Source organism: Lycorma delicatula, chromosome 5 (assembly GCF_047948215.1).
Source record: "Lycorma delicatula isolate Av1 chromosome 5, ASM4794821v1, whole genome shotgun sequence".
Lineage (NCBI taxonomy): Eukaryota > Metazoa > Arthropoda > Insecta > Hemiptera > Fulgoridae > Lycorma > Lycorma delicatula.
The window spans coordinates 105,177,413-105,193,920 of record NC_134459.1 but is presented as its reverse complement, the minus strand read 5'-3'; the positions used below and the strand labels follow the sequence as shown (position 1 = coordinate 105,193,920).

The 16,508-nt window shown below is 29.9% G+C and overlaps 1 protein-coding gene across 4 annotated transcripts in view; it reads left to right on the top strand.

The window, feature by feature from the left end:
• Nucleotides 1–16,508, top strand: part of REPTOR (repressed by TOR) — a 67,343-nt gene that overhangs the window by 3,555 nt on the left and 47,280 nt on the right. For all 4 annotated transcript variants that reach the window (XR_012756507.1, XM_075366802.1, XM_075366799.1 and 1 more), the window contains 2 exons: nucleotides 7,305–8,406; nucleotides 14,526–14,624. Coding sequence is in view for 3 of the 4 variants with exons in the window: in XM_075366802.1 (XP_075222917.1) it covers nucleotides 7,392–8,406; nucleotides 14,526–14,624 (1,114 nt within the window). In the remaining variant the exon portion in view is untranslated. The remainder of the gene's footprint in view (nucleotides 1–7,304; nucleotides 8,407–14,525; nucleotides 14,625–16,508) is intronic.

Sequence of the window (16,508 nt, the reverse complement as noted above, 5' to 3'; positions counted from 1 at the left end):
CACAAAGTTCAGGAGTGCAGTCAGATGGTGGTCTCTGTTCTTTGGAGCATTTGCAGCAGATTCTGTTTGAAACTATTTCTTTCCTTACCATTTGTTGAATACTGTGTTTAGCTGGGACAAGATTAAGAAACATGTTACAGAATACCTCCTGTGTTTCCTTAAAAGAACAGATTCTTATGTACAACTCTACAATATTCATTCACTGTGATATCGAATACATTACTAACGCACGTACCACACAACATACCTCACCTTTTCGGTCTAAGCAGACAACTGACAGTCAGCATGGAATGGAGACACAATGATGTGGCTCACGAGAGGGGAGTTTTTATGTCCTTTGTTCCTATTTTCTGTGCTGATGACCTGTACACAAACTAATGATGTTAATATTACATTTTCTGGCAGAACTACTTTTTCATGGTCCACCTTGTACAATATATTTGATCCACTTTCATTGTTGTAATTTATTAGATTCGTTTCACCATTAACAATATTTTAACTTATGTTTGTGTTTAATACTGTGAAGCTGCTCATATCTCTATTGTATAAAATTATGTTAACTAAAGCTCAAAATTAAAATTACTTTATACCAATTTTATTAATTTAAGTTCTGCTTAATCTTTGAAGTCAAATTAACTCTTATAATATCAGACATTTTTCAAACATTATAGCAAAAGTGACATGAATTTTCCTAAAGAGGCTGTGAACAGTATAATTGAAAAATATCTTGTATAACTTTTTTTTTATTCATAATTCATTCACTTTTTCATTCAGTTCTTTTGATAAATTAAAAAATGTGTATTTTACTGATACAATTATTCCAAAAATTTAAATTTATTTTTGAATATGATTTATGTATAATTCAGACATGGCCAAGATAAATTGTATAAAATATTTTTAGAAAGAATGTTTGTTTCTAACACTGAACATAACATATGTTTGGCATTTTATTTCTTTATTTTCAACATGTCTGTAAAATCAGTTATTTACATTTTGTGCACAACCTTTGAAAATCCTGTAAAAAGGATGTTGGCACTGTCTTCACAACTGTTCAGAAAACTGATTGTTAGCAGTCAAAGATTAGATTACAATCATGATATATATATATATATATATATATATATATATATATTATAGCATATGGATGGCTGGGAGTAAATGGCAGTTGTTTATAAATTAATTTATTAAAAAACAAAGTACAGTGGTTTAAAATGTACAAAATTCCGCATAAATAAAATAACAGAGTTAATTAAGTGTAAACACAATTGTTTTTTAAATTTAAAAGAATATTAGTAATTCCATCATCTAGTTTTATTGAACCAATCTAAATTTGAGAGGCGTGCAAGTTGTGGGCAAACCCACGAGTAGACTCTAGTTGTAGAAAGGGTAATCTGTTTTAAAAATATTTTGTCATTCACAGTTTTGATGTATTAAGGTAAATGAAAATTAAACCCATGCGTGGTTGGGGAGTGTTTTGAATAAGATAGTTTTGCTGCCACATTGTTAAATTTTAATCCAGAGCATTTCTCTTCTTATAAGGATGAATGATTACTCTATTATGCGCAAGATGTTTATTTATTAGAGCACAAGATCTCTAGTTTGTTTGTACTCCACATTCTCAGAGAAAACAACATGTAAAGAAAGACAGAGGCAAATAAAGTTTTCTCTGGTTTCAGAATTATAGTAATTGCTATTAGAAAATTTTAGAAAAATCTACTACCTTAGTAGTGTATATGTCACAATCGACAAGCAACTGATGCACTTAGATGACTGTACTCTTTTCAGAATCATTCATCGAAACCAAATCAGTAGAGTATAAAACTTGATACGATGTGCAAATACTAAATTGTAATTGATTCAGACTATACTTTGACAAAGGAATAGTTTCTGAAGGAAAGTTAACAGTTTTTTGGACAATTAATGATGTAGAACACCATAAATTATCAGTTACCAAAACAAAAATTAACCGATTTAATGAATAAAAAATAACAGTTTTTGAAAAGTGTATAGCCATCTAAATGCATCAGTTGTGAAAGCAAGAAACATCTCTTTGATGACCATATTAAAAATATAAATTTTATCTTTGCAAACTGAATGGTAATTTAAATATTCAATCAAAAACGGAAATAGCATTAAATTATAATTCCACAAAAAGCAGTTTAGACATATTTAACCAGATGCAATGGAGTTAATGGTGAAATTATTAGATTTATGGACATAAAGAGTGAACAAGTAAATAGTTAACAATCATGTAAAAGCAATAGTTGGTAGTGTTTTGTAACAAGATATAGTGGAACTGTAACAGCAGCCTTCAATTAACAGAATCAGCAAATGTACTGTTCATTTTGTAATTACAAAAAGATATATTATTTAAATAAATAAGTTAATTTTATACTGTTTTTCTGAGTAATTTTGTGTAGTTTCTGGCATATAATACAAATGATGGGAAGTGTGTGAAAATGTTCACTATTATATTAACAATTTATGACATTTAAATCATTGTTAAAATTTGAGTTTAATTTGGTAAGCAACATTATTATATTTACTCATGCTCAAACCATAATAAAAGTGATACATAATACAATTTTAGCAGAATTTAAGTTACTTATTTAACGGACAAACAGATCTGATTAAGAAATTTAAATCAATTGTAAATTAATAAGAATTATTTATATAGGGTTTACATTCCTTTTACTAAATCACATGTTCATTTGGTGTATAGTTGACAATACACAGGCAAACATATTTATGAAATGTATTGGTTGCTGTTGTTGGATAAAATTGTGTGTGTGAGAGACCGCACACACACTAGAAGGAAAAATAACTAACTGTGAAAAATACAGAACAAACAGATAATACCTTTCAATATTTACTACATTTGAATACTAATATTAATAATTGTACATTACAGCTGGAAAAATTGTTGTCCTTAAAACCAATCCTTTTTTGTAAACTCTTAAATTGTTTAATATTTATGTACAAGAGTCATCTCTGCCATCCTCTACAGTGAATCCTGACCACCCTAGATGGGATTGAAGGTGGAAGGCAGCTGGAACATTAAGGGGAAATGAAGTGCACCATTACAGAGCAGTCAGATGACCTTGGTGTGCTGTGGGATAAAGACAGAAGCAGTGAAGCATGACTCACTTGAAACAACAAATTAATTGAAATAGAACTGTGCTAACTTTTTTTTTTTATATGTATGAATACACTCCTTGTGGGACGTGTATGGTGATAGTCATGCACATAATTTTGATAATCTCTTTTTTAAAGCTTTCTTTAAACCTCCAAAAAATATTTTCTGTCCTCAAAGAAGTGGCCAACCTACTTACATTTGCATCGGTGAAAGGTATGATCTTAGCCTGGGAAGGAAACATTTAAAATCTCTTTTAGATTTGTTTGGGACTCTGAGTACAATGTTTGATTATTTACCATGTAGCCATCGATAAATATACGTCATGTTTATAGCATTTCTTCTTTTCTCAGGCTTGATTATATTGAACAATTTCCAAAGCTCTTCTCTTGAAACTCCTGATGGTAGAGATGGTTGATACTTATGGCGAAGCCATAACAAGAACTTTTTTTCGACCGATTTGATTAAGTTACATGAGTATTGCGTGTTGCAGTTCCAGATAACAGTGAATTATTCTAAGCGACATCTAACTATGGATTTTTAAGGCAGGACGCAATTATTAATGCTTACAAAAACCCAAGTGTTGACTTTTGCCAACCATCTCTTCAACCTGCCTCACCATGAGCAATTACTCATCAAATAATACACCCTAGTCCTTTATTGCTGTCACTCTTGGTCTTCCTTGAAAACAGCATATGATTAACTTGAGTCCAATTGAAAAAATTATCAATACTATTCTGGGGGATGGAATGATCATCATTACCCAGAATGGTTTGATATACTTTTAGATCATCTGCATATAGTTGAAAGTCACAAGAAATAACAGGACAAATATCATTGATAAATATCAAGAATAAAAAAAGGCCCAAGATAGGATGCTTGAGGAACCCAGACTTCATAGAGTGTTACCAGGATGATACTCCACCATAACGAGCAATAAAGGTTTTTCCCATTAAATACAATTTGACCACTCCACATATTGCTCACGAAAACCAAAGTCTCAACTTGTGCAGTAGAGGGTAGTGAGAAACCTTTGTCAAGTGATTTTTTGAAATCAAAAAAGTTGCATCGACCTGCTTCTGTTGTTGAATTGAAGGGCCAATTCCAGGGTGCATTAGATACCATGTGGTAAAGTCTAAGATAATCCCCCTAAAATTTTGATGTATTTTGCATCAAATAGTTAAAGATATTGAAACTTAATGACGTTAATTAGAAGTAATACATGAAAATGATCCGGCTTAATGAGAGAAGATTTATGGTGCAGTTGCTAAACACAAGGTCCAACATGTTCCAAGTTACTCATACTGTTGTCATTATCATACAATATCATATAAAATAACATTTAGGCAAGCCAGGTTTAGAAATTCACCTATAATAGCTCATTTGTTTCTGGCATAAAAGTTAGTGCATGGAAAAAGGAAAGGGGTTGGAACAGATGGTGTGGTGTGATAGCCGGTAATGTCTTAAGGTGGGTGTCTTTCCCCTACGGGGTTGGGATGTTTGAAACCGAATGACAGTATTGGGTGAGAGGCCGAGAAACAGTACAATAAAATATGATAATTATAATAAAATTATACATATGTAAATATGTAATATTACATTAATCCTATCAACTCAAGTACAGAATTAATATTGGATTAATATAATTTGTATAGTGCAGAGAAATATGATTCCCGAAGGGATCAATTTTAGAAATATATGTATATATATATATATATATATTAAATACTCAAAAGAGCGCTTTTGAGGGTTTCTCTTACTGTCAGTTAATAAAAACTTTTCAAAATCACTGTAAGCTCAAAAACATTAAAATTTTTGCATATTATACAAATATATAGTCAATAAAATATTTCATGTGGCCAGCCACTTATTCAGTACTGTTCTGTATATATAAGATAAGATTAGAGTACAGTTCTGAATGTGTGGCTGGCTACATGAAATATTTTTCTTCAAAAGTGCTCTTAAAATGCAAAAACAATAAGCATAAAGGTAAGAGGCATTATTGAATTCTGTACTGTTGGTGGAAAACTGTGTTATACTTTTGTCTTTGACGTAATTGGTACACAGGCGAATATAGACAAATACAATAACAAAAAAAGAATTGATTTTGCTAAGTTTTAATATATATATATATAATTTGAAAATATAAGAAAAAAAAATTGCATGTAGCTTTTTTATATATAGATTTTTATATTAGGGTGATCAATTTTATTGTAGCCCATTTTATATCTGAAAGAATTAACAAAAATAGCCAATTATAATTTACTTAAAGTTGTCTTGAGCATGATTTCTGAGAACAGGATCATTATAGTTTACATTATAAAATCTTTTAATAAATTATCGCAGTTGTTTAATTATATCTAACATTATCGATGTTGGTGACAATACATATAAAGGATGTATAATTCATAAGTTTTAGTGTGTGTTGCTGTCACACGTGAGATGTCATTAGTAAATTCATTATCTAATGCTCTCTGATAGCAAACATTATTTAGTTCTGTCTTGATTTTATAATATAGTATGTAGTGTGGGTTTAGTTATATACTTAATCTCATTTGCAGTTTTTAAGCATCATATATTTTTTTTACAAATTTTAATTTTAATTGGAATGTACAAAAAGAAAAACAATTTAGCACGGTGATTAGCTGTTCATCAAATGTCAGTGAATGTGTTAAAATATTTTAATAAAATTATTTAGGATTCAATTCTTAAAATAAATGAAATTAATTATTAATAAAACAGTATAAATTAAAGTTTATTTTTATAAATATTTTACATTTTATGAGGGTTAGAATAGATAAAAAAACTAATTGATTTGACAAATTAGCTGTTTGAGATAAAAAAATATTTGAAACCTAACCGTTCATCATGTTGGATTCGTAATTCTTCCCATATATATTTTTATGAAAGTTATATTGTGCACTTACCCTTTAATAATTGCAGGGTAGTTTTAAACTTTTAATTAAAAATAAATTGTTTTATTTACAATGACCAGTAAAATGAGAAAAAAGGAAAAAAGTTTGATATATGAAGACAGTAGTTGATTAAAAATAGAAATAGTGTAGTTTGAGCTAAAAATGTATATGTAATCTTATTATTTAAAAGTATACCTAAGCTACTATTTCTATTTTGAAGTTTTTAAAAATCATTTTAATAATTCTGAAAGGTACATGTATTTAAATAACTTCATGACCACCATTTTTTTTTCAGTGATTGATTTTCTTTTAAGGGACTGAAAATGATTACTTTACAATTACTAGTTTTATTTTTTTTTGTCTTCAGTTACTTGACTGGTTTTATGCAGCTGTCTGAAGATACCCTATCCATGGCCAGCTGTTTCATTTTGATATACCCCCTACATCCTACATCCCTAAACAATTTGTTTTACATATTCCAAACACTTCCTACCTGCACAATTTTTTTCCATCTACAAGTCCCTCCAATATTAAAGCAACTATTCCAGGATGCCTTAATATGTGGCCTATAAGTCTGTCTATTCTTTTAACTATATTTTTCCAAATGTGTTCTCTCTTCTTCAATTTTCCGCAACACCTCTTCATTTGTCACTTTATCCACCCATCTGATTTTTAACATTCTCCTACAGCACCACATTTCAAAAGCTTTTAATCTCTTCTTTTCAGGTACTTCAATTGTCCAAGTTTCACTTTCATGTTAAGCTACACTCCAAACATATACTTTCAAAAATGTTTTCTTGATGTTTAAATTAATTTTTGATGTAAGAAAATTATATTTTTGACTGAAAGCTTGTTTTGCTTGTGCTATGCGGCATTTTAATTCACTCCTGTTTCATCCATCTTTAGTAATTCTACTTCTTGGGAAGTAACAAACGTAACGAAATTCTTCTACCTCCGCAATCTTTTCTCTTCCTATTTTTATATTCAGTGGCCCATCTACATTATTTCTACTACATTCCATTACTTTCGTTTTGTTCTTGTTTATTTTCATGCAGTAGTTCTTGCATAGGACTTCATCCATGCCATTCATTGTTCCAAATTTCTTTTACTTCAGCTAGAATTACAGATTATTCTCATAATTTGGTAGGATAGTATTTTATGTTTGATTGCTAAAATTTAGAAATCATTTATGTATTATTATTCTAATTTGTCAATTTTATTGGGTTTCTAATTATTTTGCATTGTTTGTTTTACAGGAAATGGTGAAATATCTGCCATTGACTTCAGTTGTGATTCATTTCTACAGCTGAAATCTTTGTGTATATTTTCACTACAATCTAAGAATGACAGATCAATCATTATCAAGTGATTTTGTGATCGATAAAGGGTTCACTGTTAAATCTGAACCAATGGCTGTTGAAGCAATCTACACTTCCCATCCTCCGGCTAGTATGCCTATTCCTGTACGAAGAGTTGTTGATATTTCTGATCTTAGGGATTTTGGGCCTGAATCTGTTGAGACTTCTCCTTGTAGTAATTCACTTCAAGATATTGTAAGTGCAACTGGTCAGTCATTGTATTCTAGCAACTCATTATGGAGTACACGTCTTACGGAAGGTGATGAATATAAAGGGGATTTAAGTATTAAAATGGATGATGATGACATTTTTCAAGTTGATAAAGCAGATCTTATTCAAGGCCCTACATTGGCAGAACTAAATGCTAATGATGAAACTTTATTGGAAGATCTGAATTTTGATGATTTATTATTACCCGAAGAAGGTGCTTGTTTAATCAGTGTACCAACTTTAAGCAGGTTAAGTCCAGCACTTGTCAATACAAATAGTTTTAACACTTGTGCATCATCTTTTCCTCCTGATGGTATAGGATTTTATAAAGACAATTTTGGCACGTCATCCAGTGTACCGTCAAGTCCACTGGATGCTTCTGCAACAAAAAATTATCAAAATACAGTATCTCCTGCTAGTCAGCACAGTTCAAGTTCCTCATTGCTGATTCATTCAGCAACATCTTCTGTAACTCCGCCACCTTTAGGTGGTGTCAGTCCTTTACAACAGAGGCATAGCACTCTTCATGAACTTCTACTTAAAAATTCTGTGTCTCCAGAACATCAGGTGTTGGGACAGTCAGTACCAGGGCCTTCCAGTCCACTTGCATCAGCTGTTTCTCCCGCATTTACAAAGAGTAGGTATTCTCCTGCATCACGGCTGTCATCGTCAGCACCAGCACCAACTCATCTTGGTCTTGATCAAATATGGCAGCGTAGAGAACCAAGACCTCACTTGCTCTCTACTAGTTCTCTAGCTGAAGGTGGCTCTACATCGTCTTTGTCAACAGGTAACTGTTACTGTTTGTGCTATTTATTGTAATGTGTTTAATATTTTAATTTTTTTAACTGCTTGATTAGATATATGTACATGAAAACCAAAATAAGAAAACGAGCTGGTGGAAAAAAAGGAAAGCATATTGACAATTTTATTTTCATTAATTTGTTTGATCTAGTTTGCCTTTATAAAGTTACAGTATAGTATTTGACTGTATATTATGAATTTTAATTTTCCTTCAGAATAAATTTTTTTTTATGAATCACTGTTTTAGCATATCATCTGAACCAATCTAGGAAGAAATTTGTGCATGTGTGTGCATAAGCATGCACAAATGTGATTATATGCAGGCAAATCAGAAATTATCTACATTTTCTTTATAACGCATCTTCAAGATTCTCATACTGTCTTCTGCACATGCGAGCTTAAGAGTGGTACAAATGCGATCACGTGTGCAAAATTCGATCCTGATCGTATCATTTGCCTTCCGGCTGTTACAGTGTAAACATGTCTGCTCTGCTAGCAGTTGCACCAAGAAGGATCAGTGAGCAGTGGATCAGATTTCTCTAGTTGGAGGGTGTGAAAGGGGCTGTAATTCATCATAGACTTTTATCACAATTTGGGCCAGTGCTTTATCATGTAAAATTGCTTTTCATGGTTTGATAAGTTTAAAAGTAGCCAGACAAGAGTGATGAATGAAGAGCGAGCAGGATGCTCATCAACCTCCATCGTGGACGATAAGATTCAGCAAGCTAGAGAAATAGTTCAATCTTGATTGAATATCATTAATGGGTTCTGCCCATCAAATCATCCATGACGAACTTAGCTTCTGTAAAGTATGTCAAAAAAAATTTTGTTGCATGATAACATCCGCCTGTACACGGCTTGCCACACTATTCAAACCATGAAATTGAATTTTTAAGTACTGGAATACCTTCCCTACAACCCAGATCTTACTTCCTATGATTTTCATCTGTTTGGGTCGCTCAAGGATGCTTTGTGAGGTCGTCAATTTTCCACAGACAAAAATGTGCAGGAAGCAGTGCAAAAGCGGCTTTGAAACCAGCTGAATACCTTCTTGGAAGGAATAAGCAAGCTTGTGCATCGCTGGACCAAGTATATTGACACGGGAGGTGACTATGTACAGAAATGATGTACATGTTGAACCCCTGCCTAGAACAAAAAGTGTAGATAATTTTTGACTTACCCTTGTATTAATGCAACAGGAATGTATTCTAAGTGTTAAATACTTTTTAATGCCGTATGTACCTCCAATATTTTTTTGTCATTAGTTTTTTTACTGTAGTTAGAAAAAGAGTTTATTTTCCATTTTAGTTTTCTTTCATAGTTAATGCTCTTTCTCTTGTTGCATGTACAAAGGTAAGTCATTCTATTTTAACATTAAATATATTTAAAAACCATTTTTGTTAATGATTTTATTGGTTTAGAAGATCTTAGTTCCTTAATTTTTGTTAATTGTCCTGATTTTTTTTTTGTATTATTATTTCTGTCTTATGTGAAAAAAATTGTTAATTAAAAATATGTTCAGATAGTGGTGATTGTATTGCTGTATGTTAATCCAGTTATGATTTGCTTTAGGGTTATGTAATGCCAATTTTGGTATTTTGTTATAATTTGTATCTTTAATTTAATCACTGTCAGGTATTTTCCATACTCTGTAATACTTCATTCCATATTCACATGTACAAGCTTTATGCTTGCTTATGTGATGAATCCTCCTGACCAAAAAAATAAAATTTATAAAAATATGAAGCATAAAGATATAGGCTTACCATTTTTTTTTTCAACTTTTATGCTAGGTAGATTTCATAAGAAAGCTACCTATTGTAATGGATATCATGACTCGATTTCCAGATAATTTTAACATATCTTTGCCTTTCGCATCCCCCAGACCCCGAAACCACCGTCAGTTCAAATGTTTATATATGTATTTCACTTTCTTGTGGACACTATTAACTGGTATAATTTCCTGCCAATCACTTTCAAATTGATACATAAAATATAACAATCCAAAATCTTGGTTGAGTTTGTTGATGGGCAAAATCGGATCATGGGGGGGGCTTTTTTTTTAAAAAAATAACAATATATCACTATAACTTTATTAATAAGGAAAATCAAATTTATTTAAAGTTTTTACTATTCTTTGGATAAGGGTATAAAACTTATCTAAGTAAAGTTTTTTGATATCACCAACCTTTAGCCCAGGAGGTAGAAAAAATGGGGTTTCGAATACAAAAAAAAAATATACCTCCCTTAATAGGCACAGTATCGAATCTGTTTAAAGTGGTTATTAGTCCTCTAAACATTACGTAAACTTTTGCGTGAAACAATTTTTGATATGACCAACCCTTACAGTAAGGGATGACTAAGATGTTGCTTGAATTGTAAGATGATGGGGCTTGTCGTATGCTAAACATGTGAAACTTTTTTACATGCAGCTATTGTCATATTGAGTAAATTTGAAGTTTTTCTTAACTTAAGTGGAAATCTTTTTAACCCCTATTTAGCACTGGTGAAATCTACTTCCACCTTCTGGTGTGCTAAAAGGGATTTTTTATTTTATTTGTGATTGAATATGGATAATCTTTTTATTAAAGGTTGACAATACCTAAATTTATATATTAATGTTAATTTTTGCCTATTAATTTTGAAAAACTGTTTTACTTTTCTTTTTAATATTTTATTTCATTATTTTTTTAATTTTCTTAACTATCGCTAATTGGATAGAATTATTTAAAAAGCATCAAACTTATTTTAAATGTGAATTTTACGTTAGGTATGCCATTTAGAAAATGTCACATTTTAATTTAATCAGAAAATATTTTAACTGTAATTAAATTTTTTAATACTTAATTTTATTACAGATTTTATTGTTTGTAGAAAGTTAATTTTTAATTTCTCTTTAAGAAGTTCATTTAGTTTGGAAGCTTTTGTCTTTACCTACCAGATTGTTATTATAGCTTAATAGGTGTGTTATTTTACCTGTTAGGGTATGTAAGGTGTTCAAATTTTTTACCTATTTCAGTAGACAATAAATTCTTTACGTTTTTGACTTGCAAAAAAATTTAAAAAAATGTATTATTGGATTGTCTGTAGATCTTAAATGATGTATATAGTTGTTAACAGATAGCAGATAACAAATACTGTTTTTTATTGTTTTTAAATTAAAACCACTTGTTTTAATTGCAGCTACCAATGTAAATTTAGCTTTTATTGTAGTTATTTCTGATTAAACTAAAAATATGCATGGATCCATGTTTTTATTATTCTCCTGGAACTGAGTGGTTTTTACCTTAGAAAGATCTGTAATTTGCAGTATCTGGGTTTATTTTAATTTTTTTGATTGATGTACTACTTTATGATTTTACTTCACCTTTTAGTTTGTGCTATTTAATTTGATGATTTGACATTGCTTTATATCTGTAGAATCTTGTAGATATTATGTATAACAAAGATTATCCTTATTATCTCAGTTTTAATCATCTGCAACTGCAGGTTAATTGAAGGCTAATTTTTTATTGTGAATAAAGAAATTTCTATTGAAAGTATTCTGGTATCTTGAACAGGGGGATGATAAATATTTGTGATATCTTGTTAATTAGGTGCTATTGAATGTTATAACAAAGAATAAGGTAACATTATCTGTTACACTTATTTTCCAAAAAGTGAAAAAATCATTTGGATTTATAATAATTTAACTTGTAATTTAAAATTTTTTTTGGTTAAATTTTGTAAGTGTGATGCTAGTAAAGTGTATTTATTGCCCAAGAGTAAGTAGTAGGAATATATTATTAGAATGTTGACGAGTGATGTTATTGAAAGCTGTTTTTGTTGTGAGACTATTACCAGAGAAAAGTTTGGCTGTTGCTGTCAAAACTATAGCAAGTCTGTACTTGCTCTTTACCCAGCATTGCTTTATAATTTCAAAGAAGCCATATCAGTTTGAAAAATATACTACAAATGCAATACGTATTACTTTTTTCTTTATAATACTAATTTATTGATTACCAGTTAAAGTCATCTTTGATTGTAATTATTCTGTTATTGTACTGTTAAATATGAAAATCATAATTAATTACTGTCCAGAAACATACTACACTTCATTCTCCTACACCTGGGAAGTACATTTCAAGTTCATACTTCTGACTACTGTTTATGTTGTATTCATTTGAAAAGGATTTATGTGTTCAGCTCCTAAGAATCAGAAATAAATAAAAAAATATGTGGTGTTTATATTCAAATGAACCACCACTCTTTTTCTTTATCAATCTTAAATGAATCGATATTTATATAGTTGTGATTTTATTACATTGTTTAACAGGAGGGTTAATTTTTAAACCTTTTCCTAATTTACTGTACTACAGTTTCATTCATGACAGTACATATGCATGCACGTTTGAGCACTGTATTAAATACTTAAAATTAATTGTCAGATAAAATGAATACATATGGCCATATTTGCCACTTCATCTTCCATTTCTAATGGTGACATTAAAAACAGTTAAAAACAATAAGTATAAAGTTATAGGGTGATAAGTTTATTATAATAGGTTTTTTCAGGGTTTATCCAAAAATTAATGCTAAATCACCATGGAGATCCTATTACAATTAAAAATATCCGTGTAATTCTTTAAATCTTTTTATATTTTTATTTTGGATTTAATATGTACTATATAGACCTTAAAATTAAAAAAAAAAAAATGATTTACCCAAATCATGCCCTGATTGTAATATATTTATAATTAATAATAAAGGAAAAAGGACTCTTTACTTTTGCCCTTTCTTTCTTCAGTAGGTAACATGGAAATTATGTTAGCGGCCATTCTAACTTCATCTGCAGTGTCATTAGTGTTTAGTAGTTTGCAGCAGGTATGTTTTTGGAGAGGAGAAATCTCACTGTATTTGAGACTTCAGGGAGAGGTTCTGTTTCCTCTTCAGGATTTGCTCAGCCAGACAGACCACAACTAACCCACCGGTTTGGTTTAGTGGTGAACGCGTCTTCCCAAATCAGCTGATTTAGAAGTCGAGAGTTCCAGTGTTCAAGTCCTTGTAAAGTCAGTTATTTTTACACGGATTTGAATACTACATACCAGTGTTCTGTGGTGGTTGGGTTTCAATTAACCACACATCTCAGGAGTGGTCGAACTGAGGCTATAAAAGACTACACTTCATTTATACTTATACATATCATCCTCTGAAGTATTATAAGAAAGGTAATTACCGGAGGCTTAAAGGAAAAAGAAAGAAAGGCAGACCACATGTGGCTTGGTGAAGTGCCTATAGATAAAGCTTGGTCTCATATTTATAAAATTCAAGACTTCTATTAACTATATTTTTAGGACAATATATTTTATAAGATTGAATAAGAAATATTTTTGAAAAACTCATAAGGATTTTCGTTTTTCTTTAAAGAAATATGAATTTATTTAAAACCATTTAGGTTTAAAAATGGTTATTAATTTGTAAAGAACACCTTCAAGTTCATAACACTGTTGAAGTCAAAAATAAAAGATTTTAAGAAAATAAATAAAACTAAATTCCTAAAATTATGTTGCATGTTAAAATGTTGTTTTAAAGACAACTATTATTTATTTATATAAGAGCATTGTATTATCTCATTATAAAGTTATAGCATAATGCTAAAATTTAATGGTCAACCCGCTGTTCATGATAAATGCATACATTCACTTAATGCTGGCTATTTTTGCAGTTCGCATGGATTGTGCCAATTCTCCTGAGCACTGCTGTATCAACATCAAACATTAATAATTTATTGTTAATTAAACAACAGGTTTATGTTAGTTATTGCTTCTTGTTTACACGATTTCTACTAGAACCAATGTATTATTCTATATTTTTATCTATAAAAAAACTTTGGCTTTATAAGGATACAATATAATATACTATCAAAAGAATAGAACTCTTGTTGACATCCATTAATATAAATCTAGTAAAAAAAAACGAGGCGGTTTCTTGTAGTCAGATAGTGTTTTTTTCATTTTATGTATTTAAAATCTGTGGTTGTTTTTAAATGGGAGTGAGTGAATAAAAGTTGTGTTAACAGAGCTACTTTTTGTTTTAATTGAAAGTAATATATAAAGTAAATTTCAGGTGGCGTTTTAAGTCCTGAATCCCATGATTTCTCCCTTGATGAAGGATTTGATTCTGAGGATGATAGCGACCATTATGAGGACTTCTCATCAGATGCAGGTGAGTTAATTTATAAATTAGTGTTAATAACTTTGTAGTTCAGAAAATATTTGTAGACATAAAAGGGCATCATTTTTAGCATCTAAATTGAAAATTAGAAAGCGTTTGATTTTTCTTTTAGTTTTTCATTTATTAAAATCAGGCTATCAGTTGAATTGTTTAGGTATCAAAGATTAAATAAAAAATTTGTCTAAAATATTAATGAACTGCTACTAATAATTTTTTCTTTACATATTTTGTTTTCAATAAATGAAGGTAATTTTTTACAGTTTGCCTGGTATGTTTAAGACTTTCAGCTATTTTCACTTATTTTGCATTTTGTGATAGATAACGCCATAGAAACTCTCACCATTATACACTAATGTTACTGAAGTCAATAATATCTGCTGTGGAATAAGGTATTGCAGCAGTAAATGTTTAAATGTTAAATTTAATGATGAAATATGGGAAACAAGAAAACAAGCATCAAGTGTGATCCTAGTAACACTTTCAATGTTGGGTTAGTTGCAGTGATTAAAGAATTGAAATATACAAGAATATAAGAAGGATGATATTAAGTAACAGATCATTATAGAAAAAATAAGTAACTTGTGTCTATGAAGTCATTGCACATACATTAGATAAAAACTTGCATCAGTAAAAAGAAGAGAATGATGAAATTGGAGATAAGATCATTGATATGACCTCAGGAAAGCATGCAAAAGGGATAGCAGTAATTATTAAAGGTTTGGCTTACTTGGAAGAAAGGTGTGTGATATTGCTTGTTTTTACTTATTCTGTAATTGTACATTTCATATGAAGTTATAAAATATTTCATCATCATCTAGTATTAAGAAAAAAATAAAATAAAAGAATAAATAAGTATCTTGTATAATAATATAAATTTTTTTAATTTAATTTAGTTAAATTTTTATTCAATTTATTTAATAAAAAGCTCTTACATTACATCCATTAATTTATAAGAAATTATTGTTGTACAAGGTCAAGGTTTCTGTTATCTGATGTTCTGTATCTAAGCTAACTATCCCCTCCTCCCAGTTAGATTAGTTAAGAGAGTTCTATTGTATAACGCTACAAGGTTGCCCAGAACTCTTGTATCCATACCCACCACAGAATGTATTTTCAAACTGGATAACAGTTGAAAGGTGTTTTTTTTTTTTTAGTATATTTACTTGAGTGAGTGATGCAAACAATGGCTTATATGCAAAGTGGTTGAAAGATGTTTTTGCTACTCCAAAGTTTTACATATGGCTTAAGACATATAAAATTCTCGTACCTATTCAATATAATTTAAAAAAAAATTGTGAAAATTCTTCACTAATGAATGTATTTGGTAATGAATACATTCATTATTATTTTAAATTGTTATAATAAAAGGAAAAATACATTTTCTAACATGTAGCACCAGTTTTCATAAATTTCATTGTATAACTTGATCATGGACCAAAAATAAAAGTATAGAAAAGCTGTTGACTTTATGCCCGATTCCTAAATAAAATAATCTGATTTTATTTAAACTAGTTGTATAAAATAGAAATTAATATTTTGTTAAAATAAATAATTTTGCTGTAAATAATATACATATACACCAAACATTGTGTAAAGAAGTAGGAAAAAAATATTTAAATCTTTTGATAGACTAAAATAATAAGAGTCTCAAAGATGAAAAAACCAATATGGTGGCCAACTTAATTTTTTCTACTACTACTCATATTTTTAATAATAACTAATGTAATTTTCTGTTAGGAAATATGATTGTAATACTCTTGTATTCGATATTTTTCATTAATGTAACTGTTCAGGAGCTGCACAAGATCTCCAGTTGGACTATTTGTACTTTGAATCAAATCTGTAGCATTGCATTCCATATTTACTCTTTTGCTA